The sequence below is a fragment of the Artemia sp. Qi Xiang Cuo genome, chromosome 2 (genome assembly GCF_049724085.1).
Source record: "Artemia sp. Qi Xiang Cuo chromosome 2, ASM4972408v1, whole genome shotgun sequence".
NCBI lineage: Eukaryota > Metazoa > Arthropoda > Branchiopoda > Anostraca > Artemiidae > Artemia > Artemia sp. Qi Xiang Cuo.
This window is the reverse complement of record NC_142795.1, coordinates 42,411,736-42,430,250: the sequence shown is the minus strand read 5'-3', so window position 1 is coordinate 42,430,250 and position 18,515 is coordinate 42,411,736. Positions and strand designations below refer to the sequence as shown.

Sequence of the window (18,515 nt, the reverse complement as noted above, 5' to 3'; positions counted from 1 at the left end):
TGAAACTTAGATATCATATCATTTGAAACTAAACGGTTAATTAGCTTGCAATAAAACCTAATATTTAAAATTTTGGTGAAGCTTAGGTTGTAACAAAAAGTCGCTTTCGGGGGAAAAGTATGCTACTCAATAGACAAAAGATAAACGCAGAATAAAATTTGTGTCTGAATTTTCCATTTAATACATATAAGTCTTTTGTTTTTCTAAAGAATAAACCTTGTAACATTAGTCCTTATTCCGGAAAAATGTTAACTCTTCTCAGCAGTGTATGTAGGATGACGATGGAGCTCTTTTCCAAACTGTTTTGTTGATAACATTCTTCCCATATTTCCGGACTACCTTTACTTTTAACTTTGATTTGATACCTTTATTTCTTGAACGAAGGATGCTACTACTGACAACTCACTTCATCACCAAGCCGCCTGAGGCCAACACAGATACGCACACTCTTCCTCCATTCCAATCTGTTCAAAGCCTCCCTCTTTGCACCCTCTCAGAAAGTTTCCATTTTCCTTAAATCTTTCCTTAATACATCCTACCACCCAAAACGAGGACAACCTGCTTTCGTTTAGCCCTAGATGATTGGCCGAAAAGGACAATCTTTGGAAATCTGTCATCTGCAGAACGTGCCCTAGCCATCTCAGCCTTTTTCTCATTATAGCCCTAAAAAGTGAGATTTAAACACACCTTTTGTACAGCCTACTGTTTGAAATACGGTCGGTCAGTTGGGTACCAAAAAAATCCGTAGGCAATTTCTCTGGAAAACCTCTAGCAAATTTTCTTCCGTTATTCGGAGCGCCCACGCTTAATAAGCCTACTTGACCGTTGTCATCACTTTAGTTTCCAATATTATAATATTGGTTTGCAGGCTTATCTTCCTATTCTTCCAAACTTTTTTCAACTATCAAAAATCACACTGGGCATTGGCTATTCTACTCTTAAAATCTTCACTTCACCCACTGTCTGCACTAATAATGCTACCTAGGTAAGTGAAGCTGCCTACTTGATTGATCTTTTCGTTACCCAATGTCTCCTTTTCATCTTCACTTATTCCTAACCTTAGTGACTTAGTCTTCTTAACTTTAATTTTTAAACCTATTCTAGCACCCTCAACTCGCAAAACCTCTAAAAGTTCATTCATATTGCTCACACTTTTATTTAGGATGCTTAAACCATCAGCATAAACAAAGTCCCAGGAAGGTTTTACTTCCCTATTTGATTCCGTGTTCTCCAATTGTCTTTGCTGTGCTCCGTAAGACAGAGTCCATCAAAATAATCCATATAAATGGGGATAAAACCAAACCCTGTTTAACTTATGTTTTAATACGAAATCAGCTGCTAACCTTATTTCCTACCTTAACCGCAGCAGTGTTATTCTCGTACGTAGCGCTAATTACTTTAATGCTGGTATATTATATTAATTTGTCTGGTATATTATACAAGGAATCAAACGCAAGAGCTTTACCTTCGCTAAAGCTCTTCTTCTGTCAACAGAATCAAACGCTTGCTCATAATCTATAAAACTAAGGACCAAAGGTGTTTGACAACTCAGGCACTTATCGATTATTAACCTAAGAGTGAAAATTTGGTCGACACAACCTATACCTTTCCTTAAACCGTACTGTTCTTCTCTTAAAGCTTTGTCTATAGCATCGCTAAGTTTAAAAAGTAACATCATACTAAGTAATTTACCACCTAAAGAAACCAGGCTAACCCCTCTATAGTTATCACACTCGCTCTTATCATCTATCTTATACAGAGGTTTAATTAGGATATTCCTAAAATCGCTAGGTAGTTCTCCTTTTTCAAAAATCATATTCACAATCTTCAGCAGCTTATTTCCAATCTCATAATCACCATATTTAATAAACTCATTTACCGCACTATTAGCGCCCGGGGTCTTATTATTTTTAATCCTTTTAGTTTTGTCGCTAATTTTTCCTCTCAAACTAAATCTTCCTTCACATCCAAGTTGTCACGAACTTTTTCGTTCTCCTCTATATCTTTTCATGTAGCTCTATCCCGGTTAAGCACATTCTCAAAATGTTCTGCCCATATCTCTTTAACTCTTTCCTTATAACTAACTATGGCCCCCGTTCCTGTCTTTAACTGGGACAAGTCCAAATTGACCACTCCCTCTCAATTTGTGCATCTTCCAAATCCTCGGCAATTTTATCCCTGGTCCACACCTCACACCTTCTTAGCTCATATTTAATGTTTTCTCCCCTTTCTTTACATTTCTCTTATTTTTATACGATCTATCACTCATATAGATCTTGTACAAGCCCCTTCTTCTCTCTATTAAAAATAAAGCATTTTCACTAATATTACTAGCTGCGTTCCTAACTTTCTTCCCTGAGACACCATCAGCGACTTCAAAAGTTTTTTTTTTTACAATTATTCCATCCGTTTTCTATATTGTCAAATTCTAAACTCTCCGGTTTAGCACTCAACTGTTCCAGGAAAGTTTCTCTCGAATTCTTGTCCTGGAGTCTACCGACGTCATAGCTTCCTGGAAGGCAGTTACCCTTCCTAAATTTTAGATTTAAATTACCTTAGACACTACTATATGGCGATATTTGCTTTTAACATCAATCACAGCACTGCTACATGCCTTATTATCTTGTATTGATCCTGCCAGCCTTCGGTGCAATAGCATAATCAATAAGCATAGCTGTCTTATGATCATGTGAGTACTATGTTAAATTACGGCCCCCTTTATGACCAAATACTGTATTGGTTATAAATAGATTATTATACCTACAAAATTGCAGCAGTCTGTGCCCATTAGTGTTTTTTTCTTCTACACCAGATTTATCTTGACTAGGATACCATCCATCCCTATTTTACTGACCTGGGAGTCGAAATCTCCTAATAAAAACACCATATTTCGACCTGGGATCCTGTCTGTTTGCTCCTTTAGCTGTAAGTAAAATTCATCTGAGTCAACACTATCCCCGTCAGTCGCATCTACAGGGGCATACACTACTATGAATGATACCGTGCACTTTTTAGACATTAATTTAAAAAACTTTTTCCACAAAACAAGTTTTTCAAAGAAAAGTAAAGAAGGCCATTAAACAAAAAATGAGCAGAAATAAAATCAAATAATCTACCAAGCGTGAAACTACCACAAATCAACATCGATAAATAAATGAAACCCAAAACAAACAAAAATTACAATAATTAACCGAGTCAAACTCAAAACGAGCAGAAATTAGCATGAGTAGGGCTCAAAACCCCTATGCCTTCCCAAGCCCAGAACAAAGTGTGCACTTTACTGAAAAAATATAAATTTTTTTACTTTTATGACTTTAATAAATCAAACATTATTATCATTTTGATTACTAAATATCAGTATATCAATATTAAACTGACAATGCACATTCATTTGGTTTTTTTCAGTAAAGTGCAAATTTTGTTCTGGCCGTAAGAAGGCATAGGGGTTTTGCGCCCAACTTATGTTAATTTTTGCTCGTTTTGAGTTTTATTCGGTTGATTATTGTAATTTCTGTTCGTTTTGTCATCCTCTAAGACTGAATTTCCAGAACTTTCAACTACGTTAAACAACATGGCTATCTCAAAATTTTGATTGATGTGTTTGGGGAAATGGTGGGCGTGTGAGGGGCGGTAGTCGCTCTCCAATCACTTTCAACTATTAAAAAAGGTACTAGCCTTTTCAATTACCAATCAAATGAGCCCTTTTGAAGTTTCTACGACAAAACTCAACAAAAATCTTATATACCCCCAGGGCATAGCATACAACCCTTACCCTGAGTGCTGGGGGGTGTCATTCTCAAAGACCTAATTTCTAGAACTTTTTACTACGTTGAACAAAATGGCAATCTGAAAATTTTGATTGGATGTATTTGGATGAGTGGTGGGTGTGAGAGGGGGTTAGTTACCCTCCAATCACTTTCGACTATTACAAAGGGCACTAGCCCTCTCAGTTTCAAATTGAATGAGCCCCTTTTGAAGTTTTACGACAAATCTATCTATAAAAACTTTATATGCCCCCAGGGTATAACTTATAACCCTTGCCCTGAAGACTGTGGGGGGAGTTTCCTGCTCAAAGGTATAATTTCCTAAACTTTGAACTGCGTGGAACAAAGTAGCTATCTTAAAATTTTTTTGGATGTGTTTGGGGAAATGGTGGGCGTGGACGGGGTGTTAGTTGCTTTCCAATCACTTTCGACTATTAAAAAGGGCACTAGCCATTTCAATTTCCAATCGAATGAGCCCTTTTTGAAGTTTCTACGACAAAACGTTATATAACAACCTTATTTTCCCCCTGGATATAATTTACAACCCTTGCCCTGAGGGCTGGGGGGGGGGGGGGGGTTGTCATCCTAAAAGACCTAATTTCCAGAAATTAAAACTACGTTGAATAAAATGGCTATCTCAAAGTTTTGATTAGATATGTTTGGGGAAAAAGTGGGCGTGAGAGGCGGGTTAGTTGCTCTCTAATCACCTTCGACTATTAAAAAGGGCACTAGCCCTTTGAATTCCCAATCGAAAGAGCCTTTTTTAAAGTTTCTACGACAACGCCTTCTATAAAAAATCTTATATACCCCCAGGGCATAACTTACAACCCTTGCCCTAAGGGCTGTGGGGGACTCTCCTCAAAAACATCATTTCTATCTGGAAATAAACTACGCTGAACAAACTGGCTATTTCCAAATTTTGATTGGATATGTTTTGGGAATTGGTGGGCGTGGAAGGGGTTCCAGTTGCCTTCAAATTACTTTCGACCATTAAAAAGGGCACAAGCCACTCCAATTTCCAATTGAATGAGTGCTTTTCGAAGTTTCTACGAACACTTCTTCGATACGAAGTGCCCTGCTCTAAAGGAAAAAATTAATAAATAATACATTGTGCCAACATCGTTCTTATTTGCCCCCAGGGTATAGCTTAAAACCCTTGCCCTGAGAGTTGTGGGGAAGTGTCCTCCTCTTTACTTAGTCCCGTTTCTTGTCTCGTTCACGAGTGACCCCGTTCTTTAATTAGGCAGCGCGATCCTGCTGTCTATGATTTATACAACAACTGTCTATATAAACTTTATATGTCCCGAGAGCATAACATACAACCCTTGCACTGAGCGCTCTGAAAGGGTTATCATCCCAAAAGACCTAATTTCCAGAACGTTCAACTACGTTAAACGAAATGGATATCTCAAAATTTTGATTGGATGTGTTTGCGAAAATGGTGGGCGTTAGAGGTGCGTTAGTCACTATCCAATCACTTTCAACTATTAAAAAAGCCAATAGTCGTATCAATTTCCAATTGAATTAGCCACTTTGAAGTATGTCCGATAGCGCTTTCAATAGAAACTGTAATGCCCCCGGGCAAAACCTACAACCGTCGCACCGAAGGCTCTGTGGAGTTCATCATCCTAAAAGACCTAATTTCCAGAACTTTCAAAGACGTTGAACAAAAAGGATATCTCAAAATTTTAATTCGATGTGTTTGGAAACTGGTGGACGTGAGAGGGGCGTTAGTCACTATCCAATCACTTTCAAATATCAAAAAAGGCACTAGCCCTTTCATTTTCCTATTGAATGAACCCTTTTTAAATTTCTACAACAACGCTTTCAATAAAAACTGTATATGCCCCCAGGGCATAACTTACAACCATTTCCCTGAGGGCTGTGGGGGAGGGGTTGTCATCCTTAAAGACCTAATTTCCAAAACTTTCAACTACGTTGAATAAAATGGCTAACTAAAAAATTTTATTGGATGTGTTTGGGGAAAAGGTGGGCGTGAGACGGGGGTGAGTTGCCCTCAAATCACTTTCGACTATTAAAAAGGGCACTAGCCCTTTGAATTTCAAATCGAATGAGTCTTTTTTCAAATTTATATAACAAAGATTTGAATAAAAACCTTATATGCCCCCAGGGCTTAACTTATAACCCTTGGCCTGAGGGTTCTGGGAAAGTGTCCTCCTCAAAAATATATTTTCTATCTGGACATCAACTAAGCTGAACAAAATGGCTATCTCAAAAGTTTGTTTGGATGTATTGGGGGTACTGATAGGTGTGGAGGGGGGGCTATTTTCCCTACAACCCATTTAGACTATGAAAAATGGCACTAACCCTTTGACTTTCCATTAAAATCATCTTGTTTTGAAGTTTCTACGACAACACCTTCTATAAAAACCTTATATGCCCCTAGGGCATAAATTAAAACCCTTGCCCTGAGGATTGTGGGGGAGTGTCCTCCTGAAAAATATATTTTCTATCTGGAAATCAACTACGCTGAACCAAAAGGCTTTCTAAAAATTTTAATTGAGATGTGTTTGGGGGAATGATGGGCATGCGGGGAGGGGGGCTAGTTGCCCTCCAGTCACTTTCGACTATTAAAAAGGGCACTAGAACTCTCAATTTCCAATCGAATGAGTCCTTTTTGAAGTTTCTACGACGACCCCTTCCATATGAAGTGCCCTGCTCTAAAGAAAAAAAAAATAATAAATAGTACATTGTGCCAACATCGTTCTTATATGCCTTGAGGGTATAACTTAAAAAACTTGCCCTGAGGGTTATGGGGGAGTGTCCTTCTCAAAAACATATTTTCTATCTGGAAATCTACTCCGCTAAACATCATGGCTATCTCATAATTTTGATTGGATGTGTTTGGGGGAAGGATGGGCGTGGGGGGGCTATTTACCCTTCAATCACTTTTGACTATTAAAAATGGCACTAGGCACTTGAATTTCCAATCGAATGAGCCCTTTTCGAAGTTTCTACGACAACTCCTTCGATACGAAGTGCCCGGGTATGGAGAAAAAAAACAAAACAAAAAAACGCATTGTGCCCACATCGTTCTTTACTTAGGCAGCGCTAGAGCGCTGCCTATGATAAAACGAGTGACTAGCATTCTATTATTAATACCTTCCTTCCTAAACAAGACTTAGCAGCTTTCTTATTCATCATGAGCCCTACTCCCTGTCTATATACCCCATCCTTCCTGCCATAGTAAATAAATTCTGTATCACCTAATTTTATGCTTCCTACCCCTGGGATATGAGTTCTGAAACTCCTAATAAGTCCGGTTTGAATCGCCTGAATTCGTCAGTCAAAACGTCTATACGATAGTTATTCTTTAGCGTCGTAACATTCCAAGCTCTAATTTTCATGTTCTTTAAATCATTGAAACTATTTTGGCCTCAGAAGAAGCAATGATCCCGGATACCAGTGCAGGACGGAGACCAAAAAATCCTCTCAAGTCTACATCGACGAGCTTAAGCCGGGTTAGAACCGGACAGCAAGACGTCCCTGGGACCTCCAGTATGAATGGAGACTTCGTGCAATGCTGGCCCATCTTGGTCACAACATGGTTTTCAGCACTTGGCGATGCTCTTCTATCAACAAGATTTGAAATCCTGCACAGACAGTCTCAAGCCTATTATCTCCGACTCATTATATATTCATGTCTACAAAGATTAGCCTACTACGGGGAGGCAACCCATAGTAGATAAATTATCTAGGAAGAGGTTTTTCAGCCCGAAAACCCCCGTCAAAACAGACCAAGCTCAGAAGAATTATCCATTAATCAGAATCCCGTGCAAATGCTGTGTCATTTACTAGGCTATAATTTCCTCGAGGGGCTCCATTCCTCAAGTGGGAATATAGTTGACACAAGGTCCCCAGTCTTGCAAGTACCCCGAAGGGGTCTAGGCAGCCCTTTGGAGAGGCCGTTGTCCATAGATCTGGATCTTACGCCGTGCCGCAGTTGTCCTTCTATAGAGGATCCTCCCACGCTGGTGTTCTGTGTCACCATGCAATTTAACCCATTACTGGAGAAGGTTTGTAACTCACGGGACGTATGTAAACGCCGGTGGGCCTCATTGAGTGTACATTTAAGGGGCTTTCTTCCTCCTCCACCTGTATTTATCACCCCGGGCGAGGGTGCCCCGGTTTCTATTATGGACCCCCAGAGACAAGGTCCCCCTTGGTCCGTGCCTCCTATGGAGGTACCCTACATATTTGCAGGGCCTTCCCCTATCGCCACCTGGAGACACACTGAGTGGCATGGGGGAGGTCCCTACTCATCAGTAGACTCATAAAGCATATGCATTAACACTTGAATTTGGCTGGTTAGAACTATAAGCAGATAGGCTTCAAGGTATTTGTCATGACAACCCCAAAAATCCTGAATATTGCATGGTACTGAAAACGTAAAAGGACTCCTGCAGAGTTCAGAAGTGGTTTAGTCATAAAGAGTCACAAACAAGATTCAGTCACAATATAGCCTATAACTCTGCGATATATAGCCATTAATATTCATCTCTACCCAAAAATATGGTTTTAATCCTCTATTAATGTTTTGAGTTGATTTAAAAGTCACAAAGGAAATTGTAGAAGCCACAAAAGTAGTTAGTGTTGAATCTCCTTTCTGACCACCAGTAATTTGTTGTCCCTGTTAGGAGGTTTTGGTTTCAGCTGTTAGAAGGTTAAGTATCCCTTCAGGTATACTTTTTTAAGCATTTGCAAGAGAGCCATGACGCTTCTCACGGTAAGTTTATTTTACAATCGTTCACTAAACTTGAACAGTCACAACTGAAAGTAACAGCTGCAGGAGCTACAGTACAAATAAATGTAACGGAATGAGACCATCCATGGCAATATTTTTCATTGCTCAACTAAAGAAGGAAAATAATTCACAGAAAGAAGGACAGTAGTATTTGAGTGAAGAACACAAATGAAGACTGGGCATGTTCTGACAGCAAAACAGCTTAATTAAGTTGTGTATCCGTTTCAATGCATCGGAAAGAAAAGAGCTGCTGATCTCCGATCGTAAGTGCCACACATAAATCCCAATTTTATCTTCATGAATGAAGCTATGAAGACAGTCGATGAGCTTTGTCTCACAATCCACTTCTTTACAGATCTCTCTTGGCAAACTCACCTCAATTGGGTGGGAACCTCCTTTGCAAGAAAGTTGGGGATCATTCTTCACTGCAAAAGCTTTATATCACTCAGATCGATCATCCCACTTTACAAGTTTTTCATCAGACCCATCGCCGAGTATAGATGCCCACAGTATGTTGGCACTCCGAAAACCTTGTTTAAAACACTTCAAAAGATCCAGAATAGGACTAGTAGGGCAGATTCAGTAGTTCCTCACGACTCTCCAGTATGTTGGTGAAAGGTTTAATGTAGCGTTGATGGTTATTTTCTACTCCTTCTCTAGATTTCTCGTATCCCCCCCCCCATTGTCTAACCAATAAGACAGACAAGAAGACACAGCTCGGTCGATTATGTAAGATTGACGCCGAAAAAGAGCATCTGAAGAACAGCTTCATTCGACGCTGCACTTTGGTTTGGAATGATCTTCCCGGAGATGTTATCCCTAAAAGTTTCTCTGTCGACTCTTTGAAAAGGAGGTTTAACAGTCATCTAAAACCTCGTAAAGCAGTGATTGAAAAAAACTAGTGGCAAATCAAACATTTAAATATACCTCGCACCGCGAATTAGGGAACAAACAAAAATTAATAATTGAGAATCATCAGACCTCTTGAGTCTAATAGATTTTGAATAGGTAAAATACCCTAGACTTAGGTTGCACAGATGAATTTAGTGTCCTAAATAAAAATGTTAAGGAATGAATGAAGTTTCGGAGATTTCAACAGTTCAAGGTGTCAGAGTAAGTTTGAAAATTAATGTTAAGAAGACTGAAGTCACTTTGACTAGGAGTAAATGAAGGTGAAAAGCTGATGTTTGTTAACAATAAAATCAACCAATTAGATAGCTTTATTTTCCTGGGTGGCATTATCAGCAAAGATGACGTATGCACAGAATATGTAAAAAGTAGAATGGCTAAGGTACAGGGTATTTGTCTAAAGTTGAAAAAAGTTTTTTAAGAATAGGAAAATAGGTCTGCAGACTAAGATTTCAATGTTGGAGGCCATGGTAGTGGCAGTGGTCAACTATGGCTCTGAAACGTGGGAACTTCAAAATACCGGGTAAGATATTTTCTATAGGAAATGTGAAAGGATAGTTTTAGGCACTAATTTGACTGACCGTATATCAAATAATAAGTTGAGGGGAAGATGCGGTCCGATAAAGGTTGTAATGGCTAATGGATGATTGATGACAGGGTGCCAAAGATTGTTGGCCACTTATTTGGGCCAAACAGAAAGTATGTAATCTCCGAATAAGGTGGAAAGAGATCATAATAAAGGATTTACAGGAAGCTGGAACTTCATTTCAGAGGCGAGAGAGTGAAGCTTTGGTTAGATTGGGAGGGAGGAGGAGCGTGTGTTTCTGTACTGGCTTCAGGCAGTTTGGTGCTGTAGTGAGTCTTTAGTAATAGTAGCAGCAGTAAATGTTAATTTTTGTGTCTTTCCTCTGACAAGAAGTTCCTTTTTTAGACCTTCAACACCATACAAATTCAGAAGAATAACTTTAGTATTGCCCCAGACACCTGGGGAAATTTCTGCGGGTACCCAAGTGCCAACCCGTAATAAAATAATTATGCCGAAGACAATCAGGCATCAGGTTTATTTACAAGCTCATGATAAAATAAATAACCATGTCATTTGGGGAATTCACAAACCAAATTGATCGAACTTACTGTTTTTTTTTTAATTTCATAGACTTAGTCTTAAAAAGCTAGTGGTTTTTAATTTCATCTATAAAAAAAAGTTACACAATAATAAAGATCAATGTGTGAAAATAACAAAAAATTAATATGTGTCTGATTGTTTGTTTTCCCAAACCAATTATGACAAACTGGTATAAAACAATTTTGACAATATGAAATTAACGTTTAATTATCAATTAGTTATATCTTTAAATCTTATAGTGATCACAACGGTGGCATCAGTAGACTACTAAAGTTCGTCGCATTAGTCAGAATAAAAAACGTAAACACAGTCTTATATTTACTACTAGCGTTTCCATCGTTAGATGGCAATAAAATAGTCATAGAAGCTAGAAGAGGCGGGGTTTCCAACAGAGACGCGTAGCCATAAGTACTTGAGTGAAAGCAAATTCTTCTTCAAGAAATTTGCCTTTAATTCATTTGTCGTTTTGAGTTGATTCCATCACAATATAGAAGGATGTACGGATTAAACTAAGGTGAGTTGAATTTATGAATAATATGTTTGTGGTAATGGTAGTTTTAGAAGAGTATGAAATAAATCTAGGCTACATTGATTAATTATTAGGCTAGGTATATTTTATAACATAGTCTGTACTGGGCTAAGAAATGTGTTCCTCCGCCATGCCCATTCCCCAACGCAGCTTAAATTTAGTTGATAGCCTAAAAGTCAAGAAGTTGCAGTGGCAAGAAGAACCTTAGGAGCTCTTTTTGTCATCTCAGAATTTTTGCTGTACCAGCCCTGGACGAATAAACTTTTAGAAATGATTCTGCCTGTAAATGAATGGCTGGGTCTAGTAAGTTATATGGTAAGCTGGGTTTTTCTTTTTTTTCAAAGAACAGGCCTAGCCTACTATTTAGTATTAGCGACTATATAAACTAAAATATCAACAAACATAGTTCATGAGTCAATCAGGAAAAAAAAACATTGCATTTTCTTTCCAAGTTTAATTGCCTAATTGCAATTATAGGTAAAATTCTACTTTAGCTACTTTTGGCTATCATGGAGAGGGGTTAGGTTAGGAAAATGAAACTTTCAGGGATGGGTCTACAGGCTAAAGTATGTCCCGGGAAGGTATTTTGAAGTACTTATCGCCACTCCTTCCTCTAAAGGGTCTTGACCTTTGATGACCTTTAAAAATATGTTTGTTATAAACGTTAAAAATAGATCTTCTGCTTAAATGAAGTACAACAATATTGTTTTTAGCTTCACAACTTTGCTCGATCCCAATTTATAACATTTTAAATATAGGCTATGCAAATACATTTTCAACATTTTGAAAACAAACATTGATATGGCCTAAACTTCTACTAAAATAACAGGAATTGCATTTTCAGAACTAGAGCCAGAGAAAAAGAAACTGGTGACTGAAAATTAAGGTAAAACGTTGTTTTGTCAAAATTTCAATAGGTATAGACATGTCATGTAGGCAACTTTCAGGACCCTCTAGAGGGAGAAGGAGTGGAGGTAGGTACTTCAAAATACCTTCCCGGGACATACTTTAGCCTGTAGACCCATCCCTGAAAATTTCATTTTCCATACCTAACCCCTTTCCAAGAAAGCCAAAAGTAGCTAAAGTAGAATTTTACCGTTTAATTTTTGATTCAGTCCTTAGCCTACTTCATTACATTCAGAAACTGTGTAGGAAGCCTTTTGGATTTTCAAATGGGCAGTGGGATAAGGGCACCAGTAATTGACAAGTTTATTTAAAAAAAGAGTGAAAACAGAAAAAAAAATATGGAATTAGGGTGCCATAAACTTTTTTGCCCCCTCCCCCATAGATTTTGCGTTGCATATGCAGGGTAAGAACAATTGTCATGGTAGGGAGATTACATCGGAAAGAGTTAAAAAGGGAATTGAATGGTACTGGTCAAAAATCGTCTTTCATAAGTTTTGGTTTGTGTCTGTTTTTCTAGGACTCCAGAGAAAAATCTTAGGTTTTTTTCCTATCTTAAAAATTTTCTAAATTTTTAAAACCTTATGTATCAGGATTAACGAAGTTGTATGGTTCAAAGTTTGTCATCAAAGTTCTAATGTCCTGTGGAACAGAAAATGGCAAAGATAACTGCTTTAAAAGACCTTCACAGGGCATAGTTTATAAACACTAGAAATGTTCCGAAACGTTTCGTTTTCCTACTTCGTTCAATTACTTCACAAGATATCAAAAAGCTGTTCATTTTGAATTTTATCCAAAAGCTTGTTCATTACTTTGGAAATATTCTCCAGAATTTATTGTAATTGTCATGAAAGCTCAAATCGTTTGCCAACCTTATTGTGTTCTCATGAATATTTAAAGATCAGGCTAGGCTACAAAACAGTGAACTTAGGAAATGAGATGTATATTTCAAACTTGTAGCAAGCTTCTAACACAAAACCAAGATGTATGCCTGTTTAATTCACTAATGTGCTTTATATGGTAAATTATGCTGATTTCTTAATAGCCAAAGAAGGTTGTCTATCATTATCATTGATTTAAAGCTCTATTCATGGAAACAAAGATATGCGAATTGGGTATTAATTTTTAGGAGGGAGTGAGCCTGGACATGTCGATCTTAATGTAATTCTAGTACAGTGAAAGGGAGCATTTGCGGATCCTGCGTTTTCAAGGGTTTTTTGGGCTTGATCCTTAAACGTGGCTTGGAGGAGGCTCTGCACTGAAGCCCCTCATCCAATGATTGAAAGCAAGTTTAATTGAGTCTTAAATGTCAATACCTGTCTCTTGTCCATACTGCTTTACACCAACCAATGTTAAATATGCAAATGACCTAGTTTTTACTGCTAGGTTAGTTTATGTCAAATTATGCATGGATGCTATCTCTTGTGATTTGGTTAATGTTTAATATTCATCTTTGGAAGTAGCTCATTAGATAGGGTAAATTCCATTTTATATAAAAGGTGTGATTTCCTCCAACTGCTTCTGTAAATGAGAAAAGAGGATAAGAGTAAAAAAAAAAAAAACTCCTAAATATAATGTGATATTAAGAACCAAATAAGATAGGAGAAAATAGACTAAACCAGTCACTAGAGCCTTCTTAGTCCATAGGGGTTTGTTAAAAAAAAATATGCCTTTTCAATTGCTGCTGCTGTATTACGGAAAAACTCGTTGTAGAGCCATTATATTATTAAAGGAGGCTTGTTTTTTTTTATATCTAATTTCCACTACTGGAAGCAGTGGGTCTAGAACACAAGCCTCCTTTTTTAAGTAGCTGACCGACGCTTAATGCTCAGCGTAATCTAGTCATAATATTCACGTTTGTATCAACTGAGTTAATTACTTCTTTGTTTATTTTTAGAGCTTGCAATGGACGACGCCAAGGAATTTTGCTTAAAATGGAACAGCTTTATGGATGTATTTCAAGGCACATTCACCAAATTGCTAACCCAGGAACAGTTTGTTGATGTATCTTTAGCTTGTGATGGTGATACAATTAAGTGTCACAAAGTGGTGCTCTCTGCCTGCAGTAATTACTTCCAGTCACTCCTTTTAGAAAACCAACATCCCCATCCCCTTATAATTTTGCGGGATGTACCTGCCAAAGATATGCAAGCCTTAATACGTTTTATGTATACTGGTGAAGTTACAGTTGTTCAGAGTCAGCTTAATTCACTTATTCGGGTTGCTGATTTACTTAAAATTAAAGGACTTGCTGATACAGACTCTAAATCAGAGAAAAAAGAGCCAGAATCTGAAACTCCACAGCCTGTAACACCACCTGTTCGACATGAGGCTCCTTATTCTAGTCAGTATAGTGATACAAGGACTCCTCCATTAAAGCGAAAAAGAACAAAGCCCCCTCCTCCACCGTTAGTGGAGAGAGCTGCAGTACCTGCCTCAGTACCTCTTTCTTTAAACCTTCCTAATGAATTGTCACAAGGCTCCCCAGCACTCCCCGACTCAGAACGACTTTCACAACCATCTCAAAATAGCTCAGAACATGAACTATCCCCGAGAGAAACTTCGGAAACGCCAAATGCAGAGGATAGACACCAACCATTCAAGGATGCAAAGGTTAGTTTCTATACATATTAGCTACTGTAGAGCCAAAAATCGAAATATGGGAACACGCCATTACATCTCACCATACAAATTAGTCTTTTTGTAATGTGCGAGTTGTAATTTTCTGTTTAAATTTTAATTTTTCCTGTGTCTTACAGTCTATATATTTTCTACTGCATTTAAGTATGGTATGTTGGGATTTTTCACCTCAGTTTAGAGACGGGAAACCCCTTTATGCGGATGATTGTATGGGACTGGCAACGAAGATGCATAAAAATACTTCTCACTGAGTTTTGCCACTTCGTGTTGCATCCCGTGTTTGAATTCCGACATGATTCTTTGGTTTCCCAGTCAATCAATATTTTATTACAATAGTTGTAATTGATGTTTTTGAACGATCTTTGTATGCGTGTTTGAACAGTTTTTTTTTTGCACAAATGATGCAAACAATGCACTCTGTTACTCATTTCATTTCCAATGTAGCATTGCAGTTGCGTTTGATCGTCTGACTAGCTAGCTTTTAACCTTGAATTTTTTACTGGAGAAGTGCGAAATATATATATATATATATATATATATATATATATATATATATATATATATATATATATATATCAGAATAGAATAAATAAATGTAGGCTATCAATACTACGTAAATCAGGATTGAAGGATACACACTTACCTGTACATGGCAAAGGAGACCATAAAAGGGCACTCCTCCAAAATTGGTCAATATTTTTGGAGATATATGTGAAAATCATGATGTTTAGGCCTAAGACAAATCTTGAAGCATGAAACCCCCAGATTCGGAAAAATACCATGACCCGCCCCCCTCCAAAAGATATGGGCTCTTTACACATTGTTGTAGTTTCACATTGGTCCACTTGTCTCCATGTACTAACTGGAGACAAGTGGTTCCCAGAAATGTCATGTTTTATTCGAATTTCTTCAAACTAGGCTATCCTGTAATTTCTATATGATTTTTCTTTGTTTTGGGGTTCTTGGAGATGGCAGTCTTATAAATTAATATGAATTCTCACCTTAACAAAATAAGTTCCCTTTTACATGCACCAATGGTCATTTTGCTTGCTTAGGCAAGACTGGCAATAGTTCAACTGCCAATTGATTTTGATTTTTTTTTTATATTTGTTAAAATTTCAAACATAACAAGGATCGGCGCTCGGTTTGTTTGGATGAATCTTTGGGGACCCCCCCCCCCCCCCAAGATTCTCCCCTCTCCCCAATTCTCTCAGGCTTCAGGTTTGAGCATGGCCCCAAAGACGATTATCTTCTCTACTTTTTCTTTTAGCAGTACGCTACCAGTGCAAGTAAATGTGACTAAGAAATTTGAGGTCCTAACAGTGGCCCTGAGTATCGAAAACAATGAACCATACGCAATGTTGCTCTGGGCTTCTGCTAGAAAATTATGTTTTCGGGTTTACATTGTAGTTTCAATATTTGCAAACGTTTTGATAAGAGATCCCTTTCCAATTTTAGTTTTCTGCTCAGTGGGAAAAGTAGGTCAAAAATCTGTCCTATAAAACTGATTTTACTATAAATTACACGAAAAAAGTCTCGCGCTTTTTAGGTTTGGGACACGCTTTTTAGGCACCCCAATTGAGCACACTCCTTTCACTCTGTCCAAAATTGTACTCCCTTTACGAGTCTTTGCTACCTCGTAAAGTTTTTTTTTTTTTTTTTTTTTGGCTAAATGGCTTTCTCGAAATTTTGATCTGACGTAAATTACGAAATAACTTCTATATTTGTATATTTTTATTGCGTAGATTAGGGGCTCTCCCCCTAGTCAATACCCCGCTCTTTACGCTAAAATTCGAATTTTGTTCCAATTCTTTAACAATGACCCTTGAATCACAAAGGCCGTTTAATTAGAGTAGATAGCTTTTTTGAAAGTACTAAAAAAACTTTAGCGTAAAGAGCGAGGTATTGACTAGGGGGAGAACCCCTCATATACGTAATAATTTCTGTTCGTTTTCTAAGTTTTAATGTTGCTCCCTCAGTTGAAAAACCTTGTTTTTTTTTAATTTAATTTCTGATTTTTTTTTAAATAATGCTGGGAAAATCCGGCGTCCCCCCCCCTCATAGAAATGTCTCTTCCCCTATGACAATATCCTCCCGCCTAGCCACCTCCTCTGACCCCCCTCCCCACCAGAAAAAATCCCTCCTGAAAATGTCTGCATACTTACAAATAACAAATGTTATATGTAAACAATGAGCAAAGCTCGTTACTTGCAGCCCTTCCCCCGGGGACTGTGGGGGATTAATTCATCCTCAAAGACATTTATTTGGTTTTTGACTATGCTCAACAAAATAGCTATCTCAAAATCGGGTGACTTTGGGAAAAAATGAGCGTGGGAGGGGGCCTAGTTGCCCTCCAATTTTTTTGGCCATCTAAATGGGGCCTTAGAACATTTAATTTCCTTTCGAATTAGCCCCTTCTCGATATTCTAGGAGCACTTGGTCGATACAATCACCCCTGTGGAAAAAAGCAAACAAATAAACACGCATCCATGATCTTTCTTCTGGGAAAAAATGCAAAATTCCAAATTTTTACAGATAGGAGCTTAATTCTCTACAGTAGGGTTCTCTGATACGCTGAATATGATGGTTTGATTTTCATTAAGATTCTATCACTTTTAGGGAAAGTTTCCCCTTTTTTCGAAATTAAGGCACATTTTTTCAGGCTCGTAACTTTTGATGGGTAAGACTAAACTTGATGAAACTTAAATATTTGAAATCAACTAAAAAATCCGATTCTTTTGATATATCTACTGGTATCAAAATCCGTTTTTAGAGTTTCGGTTTTACTATTGAGCCGGGTCGCTCCTTACTTACAGTTCATTACCACGAACTGTTTGATTTGCCAAGCCAGAATCGCAACTACAAACAGCACTGCAGGGTGACATTAAGGAGTGCTACCCTTCCAGGAAATTAAAGCCTAGTATATGATACAGCACTGCATTGGATTGGGATTAGTGGATAATTCTTCTGGGTTTTATTTATCTTGGTATGCTGAATAGCGTCTTTCTAGCTATGTTATTTATTATGGGTTGAAGTAAATAAAGGTAATCGGCTTGAGATTGCCTGTGCAGGAGGTCAACTCTTGTTGACAAGAGTATATTGCTAAACACTAAAATCGTATGGTAACCAAGATCGGCCCATGCTTGCAAAAAAACTCCACTCAACTGGAGATCCCGGGGAATTCTTGCTGTCCGGTACTAAGCCGGCTCAATCCCTATGTGTAGACTTGAGTGAGAAGATATTATTAGTCCCAGTCTTACACTGGTGGAATCCGTTGCTTTTCTATATACCGTAACAGTTTTAATAATTTAAACAATATAAAAACTGGGACATGGAACGTTACAATGTTGCAGGAGAAGTGACTTTTCGTTTGGGGTGCAAGAATAGGTTTAAAAATTAATGTTGAGAAGACTAAGCAGCTAGAACTAGGAATAAATGAGGTGAAGAGGTTATTTTGGGTAGCTAAAAACAACCAAGTGAGTAGCTTCACATACCTAGGAAGTGTCATTAGTAAAGACGAAGAAAGCGGTGAAAATGTAAAAAAGTAGAATAGCTAAGGCGCAAGATTTTTTCGCAGTTGGAAAAAGTTTGGAGGAATTGGAAAATACGTCTGCGAGCTAGTACTAGAATATTGAAAGCCACGGTAATGACAGCAGTCATAGTATGACTCTTAAATTTGGGTGCTTCGAAAGTCTGAGGGCGACATGTTAAATGTTTTTCGGAGGATATGTTTAAGAATAGTTCTAAATACTCATTTGATTGGCCGTATTTCAAACAATAAACTGTAGAAAATTTGGTTCCTATCCTTGTCTATTGCTGCAATGAAAGAAAGGTTAAAATGGATAGACCACGTTTTACAGCCGACAAACCAAACGAAAA

General features: G+C 37.9%; 1 protein-coding gene across 6 annotated transcripts in view; it reads left to right on the top strand.

Annotated features, from left to right (window-relative positions):
• The first annotated feature begins 10,934 nt into the window (after window positions 1–10,934).
• LOC148955250 (uncharacterized) overlaps window positions 10,935–18,515 on the top strand; it is a 115,121-nt gene continuing 107,540 nt past the window's right edge. For 5 of the 6 annotated variants that reach the window (XR_016142937.1, XM_089101164.1, XM_089101161.1 and 2 more), the window contains exons 1-2: window positions 10,936–11,078; window positions 13,894–14,609. Coding sequence is in view for 5 of the 6 variants with exons in the window: in XM_089101164.1 (XP_088957290.1) it covers window positions 13,902–14,609 (708 nt within the window). In the remaining variant the exon portion in view is untranslated. Of the gene's footprint in view, window positions 11,079–13,893; window positions 14,610–18,515 lie in introns of all 6 variants that reach the window. The other variant, XM_089101154.1, reaches the window with a different exon arrangement.